The sequence below is a fragment of the Rhinopithecus roxellana genome, chromosome 7, assembly GCF_007565055.1.
Source record: "Rhinopithecus roxellana isolate Shanxi Qingling chromosome 7, ASM756505v1, whole genome shotgun sequence".
NCBI lineage: Eukaryota > Metazoa > Chordata > Mammalia > Primates > Cercopithecidae > Rhinopithecus > Rhinopithecus roxellana.
In genome coordinates, this window is record NC_044555.1 from 136,041,097 (window position 1) to 136,058,806 (window position 17,710).

The window sequence follows — 17,710 nt, forward strand, 5'->3', positions numbered from 1 at the left end:
AGATCACCACTGCACACCTTCACCTAAAGAGTCAAGATCTTGAGAAATTTTGTCTTTCAAAAATGCACATGAACAAAAAAAGACATCTCTTCATTTATTGAGCAAGATTATACATACATCACAATGCTTACACACAAAGCATTGTGATAATGTACTTTTGTGGACTCTAACTTGAAAAAAATGCATAAAACAAATTAGGCTCTTTAAAAGTCTCTATGTAATTTACGCCTCTAGTACTGGAAGCAATGCCAAGATGAAAGAAATATGACACATTGTAAAAAATAATGCTGACAATTTAACATAGTGAAAAAAAGAAAATAAGTAGGAAACAAAAACTTTAAGAATGACATAAGAAAAAGTGCATCACAGATATAAATTATGGGCAATTGCATGGAGATAGTGGTTAAGAACTGACCAGATTTCGCGATCATTTACTATATTTTGAAGTTATGCATCACATCATATAGCTGCTTTTTTTTTTCTCATTTAGGACATGGGTATCCTCAGTGAATATATTCACATTCATTTTCTTCATGGCACTGCTTTATTGAAATTCTATGTTACACTGACATGAGCATTCCCTATTAACCTTTCTCATCTTCTGCTCAGGGATTTTGATCTTTTGGAAATTAGGCTTTAGAAATATTGACCTTTTGGGGTTTCAACATTTGGAATTGTGGCCTATGGGATTGTGTCTGTTTGGATCCAAACCCACTAGATTCACACACTGTATTCATTCATGTCTCCTAATTCTCCCTCTCCCTGCTGACAAAGTGCACAGATCACAAACATAGACTTGCTTAATTTTCACATGTGAATATCCCTGGAGGGCCCATCATCTCTCAAGAAATTAACATATTCTCTGAGAATCCCCCTCATTCCCCTCTCAGTCACTGTCTCCCAAGGTAACCACTATCCTAACTTTAGTGGACAGAGTAGTACTGCCTGTTTTGATCTTTATTTAAATGGAATTATTAAGCTGATACTCTTTGGGTCTGGCTATATTTGATCAAAAATAGATTAGTGACCTTCATCCATGTTGTAGAAATAACAATTTTTTTCATGTTTGTGGGTGTATAGTATTCCTTGGTATATGTTCCAATATATTTACCCATGCTAGGGTGATGAACACTGGGGCTATTTCTAGCATGCTACTGAGGGCATGCTTAGACACATCTTTTGCTGAATGAATGTATGCCTTTTCACTAGTACATACCTCAGAGGGGACATTCAGGAGCTTAGGGTGTATGGATGTTCTGCTTTAGATCACACTCCTGGGTCTCTTTTAGTCTCTAGCAGACCTATTGCCCACAATGTCTGCCTCCATCCCATTGTCCTTTTTCATTCTATTGGCTTGTTTTAGCAGACTGACCTGTGGTACTGCAGCATGTCTCATCACCATTCATTTGTCTGTATGCTGCCTTCTTGTGTCATTTAACTTGTTGCTCTTTCCCAGTGTTTCTGATCATAGGAAGTTAGCCTCTGTGTCAAGGTTAGAGGCAGGTCTCACTCTTCTGATAAAAGGACTTCGTCAGTGGTGCCATGTCTCCTACAGCATCCCAGCATGAAGCGCATAAGTTCTGGTTTTTTCACTCTTTACCATATCAGCACTGATCGTGGGTTCAGGTGATGACAGTCTCATTCCTCCTTTGACTGATTCCTTACTGACCTTTAACCAAAGTGTTTCATCCATCCTACATCAGTTCAGTCACTGGGGTTCTAGATATTGTTTCTTTTGTTAAACATAGCCTTCACTAAGCTTGGCTTAAATTTTTCAGTGAGGAAGAGCTCTCCCTCTTCAAGTGTGCCTATAGAGTAATCTTAAAATACACAGGAAGGGCAGAATAAAAGTTTAATTCTTTCCATTATGTTGCCAATATTCAGAGTAAGGAGTGGTTGCCCTTATTACTTCTAGTGGGGTCCAAGATTCATTTTTTAAGTAAAACTTTTAAATGTTAAAACTCTTTCAGATTTACAGAATTATTGCAAGTATGATAAAGAGAATTTCCATACACTTCAAACTCAGTTTCCCTGTTATTATTATCTTACACTATCCTGTACATTTGTCCCCATTAATGAATCAATACTGATACATTGTTATTAGCTAAAGTTCATACTTTATTCAGATATCCTCAGTTATACTGAATTTTCTTTTATTGTTTCATGATCCCATTCAGGATACTTCATTACATTTGCTGGTCATGCTTCCTTAGTCTTGTCTTAGTTGTAACAATTCCTGAGACTGTTCCTGTTTTTGATGATCTTAACACTTTTGAGGAATATTGGTCAGCTCTTTAGCACAAAATCCATCCAGTGGTATTTGTCTTATCTTTTTCTCCTGATTAGAATGGGGATATGACAACAGATCCTCCCCCACAATGAGTGATCACTCCTGCTTGTAGGGCATAGAGAAGGCACTTAGACCTGCACCCACCAGCACCCCACCCCTGAGCCACCACCACCTCCACTGTGACCACACACACAGTCTCCAGCAGAGGGCCCCCATCCCCCATCCAGCTGTATTGCCTCCGCCACTGGTGAACACACGCAGGGAGGTAGGCACCCTGGCACCCACAAACACTCTACCACAGCTGTTTTACCTCTGCCTGCACAGTGCAGTGGATTCCAAACCTCAAGGAGCCAGAGAACAAAGATGGAACCCAATACAAATCCCCCAGAGTTAGAACATAGAGCCCAGGTGTTGAGTGCTGAGTGTTGGCCCCCTAAAATCTTCCAGAAACAAAACCAGCCAGCTGAATCCACCTTACACCACAATCGAACCTTCAAGGTCATCAAATGGGATAAAAGAAAAAATCCATCCAAAGGTCAGCAACCTCAAAGACTGAAGGTACATAAGCCCACAAAGATAGTAAGAATCAGTGCAAGGATAATAAGAATCAGTGCAAGAACCCTGATCCTTGATGAAGAGTAATGCAAAAATCCTCTCAACAAAATACTGGCAAACTAAATCCAGCAGCACATCAAAAAGCTTATCCACCACAATCAAGTAGGTTTTATCCCTGGAAACAAGTTGGTCCAATATATGCAAATCAATAAATGCAATTCATCACATAAACAGAACTAAAGAGAAAATCACACAATTATTTCAATAGATTCAGAAAAGACTTTCAATATAATTCTACACCCCTTCATGTTAAAAATTCTCAATAAAATAGGTGTTGAAGGAACATACCTCAAAATAATTAGATTCATCTATGACAAACTCACAGCCAACATCATACTAAATGGGCAAAAGCTTGATGCATTTCCCTTGAAAACCGGCACAAGAGAAGGACGCACTCTCTCAGCACTCCCGTTCAACGTAGTACTGGAAGTCCTGGACGTGACAATCAGGCAAGAGAAAGAAATAAAGGGCATCAAAATAGGAATAGAGGCAGTCAGTTAAACTATCCCTGTTTGCAGATGACATGACCTATATCTAAAAAACTCCATAGTCTAAGCCCAAAAGCTTCTTGAGCTGATAACATCAGAAAAGTCTCAGGATACAAAATCATGTACAAAAATCAGTAACATTGCTACACACCAACAACAGTCAAGCCAAGGGCCAAATCAGGAATGAACTCTCATTCACAATTGCCACAAAAAGAATAAAATACCTAGGAATACAGTTAGCCAGGGAGGTGAAAGATCTCTACAATGAGAACTACAAAACATTGCTCAAAGAAATCAAAGATGACACAAACAAATGGAAAAACATCCTATGCTCATGGATAAGAAGAATCAATGTCATAAAAATGGATATACTGCCCAAATCAATTTGTAGAATCAATGCTATTCCTATTGAACTACCATTGAGATTCTTTATGCAACTGGAAAAAAAAAAACTATTTTAAAATTTATATAAAACCAAAAAAGAGCCCAAATAGCCAAGGCAATCCTAAGCAAAAAGAACAAAGTTGGTGGCTTCACACTACCCAACTTCAAACTACACTACAGGTCTATAATAATCAAAATAGCATGGTACTGGTACAAAAAGACACATAGATTAATGGAACAGAATTGAGAACCCAGAAATAAGGCCCCACACCTACAACTATCTGATCTTCAACAAACCTGACAAAAACAAGTGATGGGGAAAAGATTCCCTATTCAACAAATGTTGCTGGGATAATTGGCTAACCATATGCAGAAGATTAACACTGGACCCTGGCCGGGTGTGGTGGTTCACTCCTGTAATCCCAGCACTTTGGGAGGCCAAGGCGGGCATATGACGAGATCAGGAGATCGAGACCATCCTGGCTAACACAGTGAAACCCTGTCTCTACTAAAAATGCAAAAACTAGCTGGGCGTGGCGGGTGCCTATAGTCCCAGCTACTCAGGAGGCTGAGGCAGGAGAATGGCGGGAACCCGGGAGGCGGAGCTTGCAGTGAGCCGAGATCACGCCACTGCACTCCAGCTTGGGCGACATAGTGAGACTCCCCATCTCAAAAAAAAAAAAAAAAAACTGGACCCTTTCCTTATACCATATACAAAAATTAACTCAAGATTGATAAAAGATTTAAATGTAAAACTTCAAACTATGAAAACCCTGGCAAATAACCTAAACAATGCCATTCAGGACATAGCAATGGGCAAAGATTTCATGACAAACATGCTAAAAGCAATTGCAACAAAAGCAAAAATTGACAAATGGGATCCAATTAAACCAAAATGCTTCTGCACAGCAAAGGAAACTATCAACAAAGTGAACAGACAACCTACAAAACGGGAGGAAATTTTTGCAAACTATGCATCTTACAAAGATCTAATATCCAGCATCTATAAGGAACTTAAACAAATTTACAAAAATAAAATAAACAACCCCATTAAAAAGTGGGCAAAGGACATGAACAGAAACTTTTCAAAAGAAGACAGAAAACATACATACAGCCAATAAGCATATAAAAAAAACTCAACATCACTGATCATTAGAGAAATGCAAATCAAAACCACAATCAGATACCATCTCACACCAGTCAGAATGGCTATAATTAAAAAATCAAAAAATAACAGATGCTGAGGATGTTACAAAGAAAAAGGGATGCTTATAAACTGCTGATGAGAGTGTAAATTAGTTCAACCATTGTGGAAGATAGTATGGCAGTTCCTCAAAGACCTAAAAACAGAAATACATTTTGACCCAGCAATCCAATTATGGGTATATATCCAAAGGAATATAAATCATTCTATTATAAAGACACAAGCACATGTATGTTCATTGTAGCATTATGGACAATAGCAAAGACATGAAATCAACCTAAATGCCCATCAATGATGGACTGAATAAAGATAATATGGTCCAAATACACTATGGAATACTATGCAGCCATAAAAAATAATGAGATCCTGTCCTTTGCAGGAACATGGATGGAGCTGGAGGCCATTATTCTAAGCAAACTCATAAAAGAACAGAAAAACGAATACCACATGTTCTCACTTATAAGTGGGAGCTGAATGATGAGAACACATGAACACATAGAGGGGAACAAGGCACACTGGCACCTCTCAGATGGTGGAGGGTGGGAGGAGGAAAAGGATCAGGAAAAATAACGAATGGGTACTAGGCTTAATACCCGGGTGATGAAATAATCTGTAAAACAAAGCCCCATGACACAAGTTTACCTACATAACAAACCTGCACATGTACCCTTGAACTGAAAATTTTTAAAAAAATTTTTTTAAAAGAATGGAGATAGGAACATTTAGCGGAAGATCTCAGAGGTAAAATGTCATTCCCATTACATCATATAAAAGGAAATTACTAGACATATGAATGGTTTCTCATGGTTGATGTTAGCTTTGATATACAGTTATTCTGTCAACCTACAGTAATCAAGAAAGTATGCTATTGGCAAAAGAACAGACACATATCAATGGAACTAAGTAGAGCCCAAAAAAAGACACACAAATATAGTCTACTGATTTTTGACAAAGGTGCAAATTCAATTCTATGGAGAAATGACAGTCTTTCCAACAAAAGGTACCTGAACAAATGCATATCAATATGCAAAGAAATGAACCTAGAAAGAGCCTTACAACTTTCACAAAGAATTATCTCAAAATACTTCACAGACTCAAATATAAAATGTAAAATTATAGAATTTCTGGAAGAAAACATAAGTGGAGATCTACCTGGCCTTGATATTGGTGAGGGGTTTTTACATACAACATCAAAAGCATGCCCATAGAAGACAAAATGGAAAAGGTGGACATTCTGAAAATTAAAAACCAAAACTACTGCTCTGTAAAAGACACTGGTAAGAAAAAGGAAAGATAAGCTACAGACATTAAGAAAATATTTGCAAAACGTACATCTCATAGAGGACTTGTATCAAAAATCTACAGAGAAAGTATAAAACTAAACAATGAGAACTATTCAGAATATACAGAGAATGCTTAAAAGTAAATAAGAAAACAAACTTAAGAAACCTCTATTAATAGATGTGCAAAAATTCTGAACAGACAAATCAACAAAAAACATGTACACATAAAAAATAAGCATAAGACAACATAGTCAATGTCATTCTTTATTAGAGAATTATGAATTAAATAACAAAGATACACACTTATTAGAATGTCCAAAATCCAAATACTGACAATACCAATTCCTGGCAACAGGGAACAACAGGCAACTCTCATTTGTTGCTATTGGGAATGCAAAGTAGTACAGCCACTTTCAAAGATGGTTTGTCAGTTGATTTTTTTTTTTTTTTTTTTTTTACAAAGCTGAACAAATTCTTGACACTCCTAGGTATACATTGAACTAATTTGCAAACTTATGCCCACACACAAAAAAACTTGCATATGAATGGGTGTGGCAGCTTATTTAATAATTGGCCAAAACTGGAAGCAACGAAGATGTTCTTCAAGAGACAAATGAATAAACAAACTGTGGTCCAACAACAATGGAACACTATTCATCAACCAAAAGATTTACTTATCGGCCGGGCGCGGTGGCTCAAGCCTGTAATCCCAGCACTTTGGGAGGCCGAGACGGGCGGATCACGAGGTCAGGAGATCGAGACCATCCTGGCTAACACGGTGAAACCCCGTCTCTACTAAAAAAATACAAAAAAATTAGCCGGGAGAGATGGCAGGCGCCTGTAGTCCCAGCTACTTGGGAGGCTGAGGGGAGAGAATGGCGTAAACCTGGGAGGCGGAGCTTGCAGTGAGCTGAGATCCGGCCACTGCACTCCAGCCTGGGCGACAGAGCAAGACTCTGTCTCAAAAAAAAAAAAAAAAAAGAAAAAGAAAAAAAAAGATTTACTTATCAAGGCACACAAAAACATGAATTAATCTTAAATGCTTAGCTCTAAGTAAAAGAAGCCAGTCCAAAAAGGTTACATAGTATATGATCCAATTTATTTGACGTTCTCCAAAGACAAGACTATAACGACAGTAAAAATACCTGTTGTGGCCAGGCATCAGGGGTGGGGAAAAGGTATGACTAGGATAAGCAGAAGGAATTTATTAGACTGGTGAAACTATTCTCTAGGCTACTTTAATGATTGATTGTATCATGTCATGGTTGATGACATGCTGTCAAAAAATGGAATATGTTATGCATTTGTCAAAAAGGATAAAACTTTAAAGTACAAAGAATAAACCTCAATGTATGCAAAATTGAAAAAATTAGGAGATTGAGGAATGCCGAGGTGGAGTATAGAACATGACAAAACAATATAACTGTGTTACAAATCTATGAAACCACCTCTAATGAGTATCTGGGGATGTGGTGCTGTCCTAAGTACCTGTGGAAGTCAGTCTCTGAGACTGAAGTTAAAAGAAACTGTACTGAAGCAGTATTGTCTGGCTTCTAAAGCTATTTCCCACAGGGACTGGGTTTAAGAATTCTGCTTATGGATATGTGTATATACACAGGTTAATATACAAAAATATATATCCTTACTCTGAGAATTGAAGTGGCTAGGAATCACAAATTCTCAGGACCAATGAGCATGCCTAACACCTACCTCTCACATTCCAGTACTCTTCTCCCATAAAAGGAAGCAGAAAACCATGGAAAATGGACTCTTCTATGACTGGAACAGGAAATATAAATAGGAGCCTGCATCATCTTGTCATACCATAAGGTAAGACAGAGCTACAAACAAGTGTAATGACTCAGTTGCTTGAAAGGGACATCAGAGCCAACGGAAAGAGCCTCCAATGGACAAAGATGAACAATTTGAGCAGCAAAATAAAAGTGGTGTTGAATTATAACCCCAAACATATAATACATTACCATGAGTTCATCTGAGATAAATCGAAGGTTAAATAAATACAAATAATGGGGGAGAATAGACAAATCTCCCATTGAGATGAATCCCAAATCATTCATGTCAATACTATCCCTTCCCAAGAAGGTGGACCATACTTCCCTACTACCCAATGGGCTGCCTTTAGTGACTTTCTTTTATAAAGCACAATACAGAAAGGGGGGAATGTAATAACCTTGCAGAGGGAAATACTGACAAACACTACCTCAGCCAGTTGATCAGTCAACATCAACAGTGATGAGTCATGGTGCTAAAATATCATGTAATGAGAACGTCATTTCACCTGTCTGGTCTCCTACCCCAAAACAATTACTCAAGTCTATATATGAAAAAAACTCAGACAAATACCAAATGACGGTAATTCCACAAATAGCCTGATCAATACTTCCCAAAACTGTTAAAGTCATCAAAAACAAGAATAGTCTGAGAAACTATCACAGCTTAGAGGATTCTAAGGAGACATGATGACTAAAGTAGCATGGTATCCTAGATAGGATCTTGAAACAATGACAGGAATGTGCAGGTGAATATTGATTTGTGAATTATGAAGAATGTATCATATTATTGTATGATGCTAATAATAGGAGAAACTGGACATGATGTATAGGAAAACCCTCTTAACTGTCTTCACAACTTTTCTGTAAATTTAAAATTACTCTAAAATGTTTACTAAAAAAAAAAAAAAAACAGTTAAAAGATGGGGGAAAAAGCCAAAAATGGGGAGAAAATACTTGTAAACCCTGTGTCGGATAAAGGATTTGTATACTGAATGAATAAACACCCTATACCACGCAATCATATAAAGATGAAGAGTCCAATAAAATAGTAAATGATTTGAAGACTCCACTAGTGAAGATACACAGATCACAAAAAAAGCATATGAAAAGACGATTACCATAATTATTCAATAAAAATGCAAATGTAAGCAGCAATAACATTCTTCTACCCACCTGTTACAATTGATAGAATGCGACAACCTGAAAATACCAAATTGTACAAAAGATATGTAGTTATCTTTCATTGCTGGTAGAGAAGAAAAAAAACATTCACTCTAGAGGGATTTTGGCTATTTCTAATATAGCAAAACTTAGACTTACCATTACACACAGTAATTGTACTCCTAGGTTTTATCAAGGAGAATTGGAAACAGGTTCATACACACAAAATCATGTACACAAAAACATATATAGCAGCTTATTTATAATTGACAATCAAGACTTTTTCCAATTGGTGAATGGATACAACCAATGGTACATCCACAAACTGAAAATGTATTTAAAGCTCAATCCACCCTCTACTGTTCTAAGGCAGGCAGTTTTGTGGGTCAGTTCCACCAAGTGGTCAGGGAAAAAGAATCACCACTTTAACTCTTCCAAATAATCCCAAAACACGGGCAATTATTCAACAAATTCTCCAAGGCTCCCTCTCCTGCATTGGAAAAACAAAGAAAAAAAGAAAAAACAGACAAAGACATCCAGCATTTATAAAAAGAACATGTGAGCCAAGTGTTCACTCATATTGCAGCAAATATCCTAAATAGATAATTGTATATTCAACACAACAGTGGACTAATGAACAAGCAGCTCGTATGCAAGGAATAAAAATACAGAAAAAGCCTCTGAAATGAATTTTATTATATTTTCAAATTAACATTTTTAGCAAACGAAGATTAAAAGGCACTTTAATTTTCTAAAACTGACAGGAAACATACTTGAATGTGAAATGTTAGAAGCATTCCCATTCTTGTCAGGAGCAAGTCATTGATGTATGCTTTCACTGCTACCATTCATAGCTGCACTGAATATCGAAATGAAAAAGAGTCAGAGCTATGAATATCAAGATGAAAAAGAGGTATGAAGATTGAAAAGAAATAGATAGTATTTTTCACAATTTGACTATCAAGAAAATTCAGGGCCGGGCGCGGTGGCTCAAGCCTGTAATCCCAGCACTTTGGGAGGCCGAGACGGGCGGATCACGAGGCCAGGAGATCGAGACCATCCTGGCTAACATGGTGAAACCCCGTCTCTACTAAAAAATACAAAAAACTAGCCGGGCGAGGTGGCGGGCGCCTGTAGTCTCAGCCACTCAGGAGGCTGAGGCAGGAGAATGGCGTGAACCCGGGAGGCGGAGCTTGCAGTGAGCTGAGATTGAGCCACTGCACTCCAGCCTGGGTGACAGAGCAAGACTCCGTCTCAAAAAAAAAAAAAAAAAAAAGAAAGAAAGAAAATTCAAAGGAAGAGACACACGGAATATTCAAATAAATAAGAGACTTCAGAAGACAACATACGAAGACCACCGCAGCGAATACAAGAGACGTGCCACACATAAGCGACTTAGAACATTAAATTAAAAATATATGATCCCCGATAGCATTTAAATCCAAAATATAAAGAAGAAGCCTAACCAAAATATGCAAGACATTTACAGAAGCAACTATACAAGTTTGCTGACAGATTCAGAGAAAAAATTCCCAAATAAATGGAGTAGTATATGATGTTCACTGATGAGGAACAGAATATGGAAAAGGGGTAAATCTTACTTAAATTAAATAAAGAGTGAATGCCTACCTGTAGCTGCCAAAGTGACAATCAAGCCCAGGCTGCTGTGCTCTACTCCCAAAATCGACTGTGGAAAAATATAGAAGGGAAAAAGAAAAATAAAACCACAATATCAGCAACAAAGTCTAAACAACGAAACAGAGAAAACCCTGGGGAAGATTGAAGACTGTGTTGAACTGGTACTTGTGCTCTGGGCAGGTGGAGAGGCAGGGAGGTTGAGGAGGTCTGCAGCCACTGCAGATGACAGGGTGAGTTGCAGGAAAAGTTTTAAAGGACCATACCACATCAATGCACAATCTGAGTCTGCACCTCAAAACACGAGGTCAGTAGCCCAGGGGTACTATCAGGAAAATTTGATTGATTGATTGAGAAACTATGGCTCCAGAGTTCTGCTAATAACAACTAGAAACAAAGAGTAGGTTAGGACTGACTTTCCAAAATATTATTATTTTAATCAAATTTATATAATGAACTAGAAATAGAATAGTATGAATGAATCACACATTATATGAGTAGATATTGTTTGATAAAATAAGTATGTATAGTCGACATACATTTATGTATATTTGTAAAGATATATACATACACATACATATAATTATACTTACATAATATGAATATATACATACATATACGTGTTTATGCATATAAACATAAATATAATGCACATATACAATTGGCATAGATTTAACATTTGTTTCTTACTATATGAATGAGAATTAAAATATGAAAATCACTAAAGTGAACTAGGAATTGTTAGATAACTTCAAAACTCAGGATCTCAAATTTCTTGCAGCTACTCAGCTTCTTCAGTGTGAAAATAAATCATTTAGTACAAAAGGTTTGCAAAATCCTCTTCTAGCTGGGGAAGAGCCCCCGTGGGAAGGTGTGCCTCTTCTCCCAGAGGTCACTACAATCATAGGTGCTGCAACCCCACAGGGAGAATCTGGCCTGGGACCCGCAGCCATTCTCTGCAAGGGGTGCAGCTGTGCAAATGCTCAGAGGTGACAGAAACAGAGCATCTCCTAAAAGAGCCAAGAGTCAGGAAGAGGACCCTCCTGAGTGAGGACTGAGGGTTCACCCACACCACATAGAGGGGCCACAGAATTCAGCTCAGACCTCATGTCTGCCCTGAAAGACTCCAGCAGCCTTGTCCTCCCACCACACCCTTCCCCCCACTGCCACCTCAGGGGACTTGGAATCAGAACCTTGGTCTGAGGGAGGCAGACACCCTCAGAAGAGTACGGTGCTCCAGGATCCTCCAGATCTCAAGATGAGAACCTTGAGGGATGACTGAGCCGCTCCTCCCTCATCCCCCGCCCCACTGGAATCCGGTTCCGCCCCTGCTGTCCACCCAGGTGAGCCCTAGGTGGACGGATGTGACGCCACTGACGTGGCCGCGAGGATCAGAGAGAAGCCTGGTTCTAAGGGGTCAGCTTGAGATCGACTGAGGGAAGTGGGCCCAGACTCTGTGAGGAGGCAAGGTAAGACCCTGAGGGAGGACTGAGGAGGCCCCCACCCCTCATGTAGAACCCGAAGTAATCTAGCGCCTCCCCTGCTGCCAGCCCTGGACCACTAGGGGGCAGACTTGTCTGGCTGGGCCACCCCTAGCCAGCCCTGCGCTTAAGCCCCAGGGGAATCTGGAGTGAGAGCTTGGTGTGACCAGAGCAGGGCTGGTTAGCAGAGTGCAGGGCCTAGGTTCTGCCAGGCATCAAGGGCAGGACCCTGAGAGAGGGCTGAGGCCCCACAGAGCATATCTCTGCCCCTACTGTCAGCCCTGGGCATGGCGGCCGGGCATGGCGGCCGGGCATGGCGGCCGGGCATGGCGGCCGGGCTCGCTGATTCTGACGTCCCCATCCGGGGATGATGCAGCGAAGGGGCTTCATAAGCACAGCCTCAGAGGAGCAGGGGGAGGGCCCAGGCCATGCTGGGAGATGAGGGAGGCCTGAGGGGACCCAGGAGCCCAGGACAGGAGGCCCACCCTACCTGTCTGAGACTGAGGCGCCTCCACATTTGGCCTCAGGAATCTGAGGGACTGAGACTCAAGTCAGCAGGAGGGTGGTGCCCAGCCCTGCCAGGAGTCAAGGAGAAGAAGAGGGAGGACTCAGGGGATCTTGGACTCCAAATCAGTGGAGATCTCAGCCTTGGGAGGTCCCATGATCTGTGGCTGCATGTGGCACATCCTTGTTGCGTTTTCAGGGTGTCAGAAAGGAGAGAGCTGTGGTTTGAGGAGTGAAGTCTCAGGTCACTGGAGAGAGGTGCCCCAGAGCCCTTAAGGAGGACTCAGCAGACCTCCCATCACTGACCTAAGAAACCTGCTCCTGCTTTCAGGTCTGGGCACTCCAGGCCTGGAAGGGAAGTGCCCCCCCCCCCAACACTTTCTGGTCGGTGGCCTCAAGGAGATGGTGGCCTTGGCATGCAAGACACATCCATGGTTCAGCAGGAAGGAAAGGGCCATGCCTTGTCATGGAGTAAATATGAATAACTGGATGACACCCAGACAGAGAAAGACCCCATGAAACCTACTACTTCTGTCAGCCTTGGGAATCCCATGCAGGGGTTTCCGTGTAGTGCCCCCGTTACTTCTGCCTCCCGGGTCTCAGGGAGGTGGTGACCTCGGTCTGAAGGGCGTCCTCAGCTCAGCAGAGGGAGACACACCTGTTCAACAGAGGGACAGGATCACAACATCTGCAGGAGCCAAGATGTGTACCCTTTGTGATGACTGGGGGTACTCCTGGCCTAGAAAGAAGGGACCCCACAAAGTCTGGCTAACTTTGGTTATTATCTGTGGGGAAACCCGATCAAGGGTGGCCCTAAGTGGCAATCTCACCTGTACTATGGGCAGGAAGTTGGGGAAACTCAGGAAGATGAGGTATTCGTGGTAAGGGGAGATGTCTGCTCATATTAGGGTGTTGTGGGTTGAGGAAGGGCAGGCTCCATCAGGGGAAAGATAAATAATCTCCTGAAGGCCTTAGAACCCACCGCTCAAGAACAAGTAGGGGCAGACCCTAGTGTCATCCATGGACACCACACCCAGTGGTCATCAGATGTGGTGTCTCCTCATTTCTCTCTTGGGATCTCAGGGAAGCAAGGACCTTGTTCTCAGAGAGTGACTCAGGACAAAACAAGGACCCCCATCTGGGCAACAGACTCACTGGTCCAAGAATCTACCAAGAGTCTAGGTGACAACACTGAGGGAAGATTGAGGATAGCCTCGATGGTTCTCCTAGCAGGCAAAAAACAGATGGGAGCCCAACAGAAATCTGCCCTGCCTCTGCTGTCACCCCAGAAAGCATGAGCAGGACTAGCAGCTGAGGCCCCCTGTGTGATACCAGACTCATTGGTCTCAGGGAGAAGAAGGCCTTGGTCTGAGGGGGCTGCATTCAGGTCAACAGAGGGAGGGTCCAAGACCCTGCCAGGAGTCAGGGACTCAAAGGACACCACTCACCAAATACACAGGACCGAACCCCTCCCTGCACCTTCTGTCAGTCATGGGAAGTGCAGGAAAAGGTGGGTGGATGGAATCCCCTCACTTGCTCTTCCAGTGTCTCCTGGAGATAGGTCCTTGGATTGAGGAAGTGGTCTCAAGTCAACCCAGGGAGAGTTTCAGAACCTGCAGGCATCAAGATGAGGACCAACCAGGATCCTCACGTTTGGACACATGGACCCCAATGTATTTTGTGTAGCTATTGCTGTTTTCTCACCCTAGGACAGGACACATGGACCCCAATGTACTTTGTGTAGCTATTGCTTTTTCCCCAGGAGGCCTTGGGCACATGGGGCCAGATGTGGGTCAATTTACGTCCTTCTCTTCCATATCAGGGTTGTGATCTCTTGATCTGAAAGTTTCTCAGGCCAGGAAAAGGGCCAGATCCGGGCTCTGCCAGGAGAAAGATGAGGGCCCTGAGTGAGCACAGAAAGGACCATCCACACAAAATAGTGGGGAGCTCACAGAGTCAGGTTCAACCTCCTGACAGCACTGGGGTGCTGGGGCTGTGCTTGTAGTCTGCAGCCTGAGTTCTCCCTCAATTTATCTTCTAGGAGCTCCAGGAACTGGACTGTGAGGTCTTGGTCTGAGGCAGTATCTGCAATCACAGAGCATAAGAGGCCCAGGCAGTACCAGCAGTCAAGCTGAGGTGGTGTTTCCCCTGTATGTATACCGGAGGCCCCTCTGGCATCAGAACAGCAGGAACCACACAGTTCCTGGCTCTACCAGCCCTTCTGTCAGTCCTGGAACCTCTGCCTTTGCCCGGAGGCTGCACCCTGAGATGCCCTCTCAATTCCTCCTTCAGGTTCGCAGGGAACAGGCCAGCCGGGAGGTCGGGAGGCCCCAGAGGAGCACTGAAGGAGACCTGTAAGTAGGCCTTTGTTAGGGCATCCAGGGGTGGTACCCGGCTGAGGCCTCTCACACGCTTCCTTTCTCCCCAGGCCTGTGGGTCTCAATTGCCCAGCTCTGGCCCACACTCACCTGCTGCCCTGACCTGAGTCATCATGCTTCTTCGGCAGAAGCGTCAGTCCTGCAAGGCTGAGGAAGGCCTTCAGGCCCAAGGACAGGCACCGGGGCTTATGGATGTGCAGACTCCCACAGCTGAGGAGCAGAAGGCTGCATCTTCCTCCTCTACTCTGATCGTGGGAACCGTGGAGGAGGTGCCTGATTCTGGGTCACTGAGTCCTGCCCAGAGTCCTCAGGGTGCCTCCTCTTCCTTGACTATCACCAACGACACTCCATGGAGTCAATCCAATGAGGTTTCCAGCAGCAATGAAGAAGAGGGGCCAAGCACCTCCGCAGACCCAGCTCACCTGGAGTCCATTTTTCGGGAAGCACTTGATGAGAAAGTGGCTGAGTTAGTTCATTTCCTGCTCCGCAAATATCAAATTAAGGAGCGGGTCACAAAGGCAGAAATGCTGGAGAGTGTCATCAAAAATTACAAGAACCACTTTCCTGAGATCTTCAGCAAAGCCTCTGAGTGCATGCAGGTGATCTTTGGCATTGACGTGAAGGAAGTGGACCCCGCCGGCCACTGCTACGTCCTTGTCACCTGCCTGGGCCTCTCCTATGACGGCCTGCTGGGTGATGATCAGAGCACACCCAAGACCGGCCTCCTGATAATCGTTCTGGGCATGATCTTAATGGAGGGCAGCTGTGCTCCTGAGGAGGCAATCTGGGAAGCATTGAGTGTGATGGGACTGTATGATGGGAGGGAGCATAGTGTCTATTGGAAGCTCAGGAAGCTGCTCACCCAAGAGTGGGTGCAAGAGAACTACCTGGAGTACCGTCAGGCCCCCGGCAGTGATCCTGTGCGCTACGAGTTCCTGTGGGGTCCAAGGGCCCTCGCTGAAACCAGCTATGTGAAAGTTCTGGAGCATGTGGTCAGAGTCAATGCAAGAGTTCGCATTTCCTACCCATCCCTGCATGAAGAGGCTTTAGGAGAGGAGAAAGAAGGAGTCTGAGCAGGAGTTGCAGTTAGGGTCAGTGGGGCAGGTTGCTGGAGGGTCTGGGCCAGTGCACTTTCCAGGGCCACAAACAACCCCTTCCCTGTCCTCTTACATGAGACCCATTCTTCACTCTGTGTTTGAAGAGAGCAGTCACCGTTCTCAGTAGTGGGGAGCATGTTGGGTGTGAGGGAACACAGTGTGGACCGTCTCTCAGTTCCTGTTCTATTGGGTGATTTGGAGGTTTATCTTTGTTTCCTTTTGGAATTGTTCCAATGTTCCTTTTAATGGATGGTGTAATGAACTTCAACATTCATTTTATGTATGACAGTAGACAGACTTACTGCTTTTTATATAGTTTAGGAGTAAGTGTCTTGCTTTTCATTTATATTGGGAAACCCATGTTGTTTCTTGAATTCAGACACTGTAAGAGCAGAGGATTAAGGTTTTTTTAGAAATGTGAAACAACATAGCACTAAAATACATGAGATAAAGACATAAAGAAATTAAACAATAGTTAATTCTTGCCTTCTTTGTACCTCTTGGTGTACCCTATGTATCTGAATTTGCTTGGCTTCTTTGAGAATGAAACTGAATTAAATATGAATAAATAAGTCCCCCTGCTCACTGGCTCATTTTTTCCCAAAACATTCATTGAGCTTCTGCTATTTGGAAGGCCCTGAGTTAGTATTGGAGATGCTAAGGTAAGCCAGGCCCGCCCCTGACCTTAGGGTGGTAGAGTCTAGTATCTGCAGTCACATAACTAAGGTGGCCAGGTATCTTTTAAGATCTAAAGGGAAAATAAGAGGGATGAGCATGTGGAGCAACAGGTGAGAGTGGTGGAGTGTACATGCCCTGAGCCAAGGCCTTTTGGGCTTTGGGAAACTGCAGTACCTTTTGGGTGAGCTGATTCTAATGAAGCGGGGTGGGGCCAGAGCCAGATTCTCAGAGGACAAGAGAAAAGCTTGGAAGGGAAACCTGCTCAGCAGTTCCTTTTGGATGGTGGATGAAACAGAGAGGCATCTCCTCCTGGGGCAGGAATGGGAGGTGTCCTGCACTCTTGTCTCAGTGCGGTTGAACACAGCACACAAAGTTGGTGATGGATACCCATCATACACATGGGTTTCCTGAGAGATAAGCATGAATCTGCTGAGATGTGAGGCCCAGATGCCACTGGACATGTGCTTGTTTTCCTGGTTGTGAGAGCCAGAACTCACTGTATTAAAAAGGCACTCTGATTAGCTTATCTGAAGCGCAATTTGGCCAGTTTTAACAAGGGAAAGATTTGGGGTGGTGATATAATGAATGAAAATGGTGGTTTAGATGGAAAAGAAGCTGAGAGGGAGGGAAGGACTTTATTCTTGACTCATATTCTAGGAGCTCTGAGTTGCATTCCAGTTGAGGAAGACTCCTGCACATTGAAATTTTGAAGTATACCC

At 42.7% G+C, this 17,710-nt stretch overlaps 1 protein-coding gene across 4 annotated transcripts in view; it reads left to right on the plus strand.

Moving 5' to 3' along the window:
- Positions 1–16,895, plus strand: part of LOC104664496 (melanoma-associated antigen 8) — a 74,320-nt gene extending 57,425 nt beyond the window's left edge. Inside the window, exons 1-4 of one of the 4 annotated variants that reach the window (XM_030934835.1) lie at positions 12,186–12,322; positions 14,069–14,348; positions 15,131–15,192; positions 15,267–16,895. In XM_030934835.1, coding sequence (XP_030790695.1) covers positions 15,330–16,289 — 960 coding nt within the window. In that variant the 5' untranslated portion in view covers positions 12,186–12,322; positions 14,069–14,348; positions 15,131–15,192; positions 15,267–15,329 and the 3' untranslated portion in view covers positions 16,290–16,895. Of the gene's footprint in view, positions 1–12,185; positions 12,323–14,068; positions 14,349–14,879; positions 15,193–15,266 lie in introns of those variants that run through there. The other 3 variants (XM_030934836.1, XM_030934837.1, XM_030934838.1) reach the window with 3 other exon arrangements.
- The last annotated feature ends 815 nt before the right edge of the window (positions 16,896–17,710 follow it).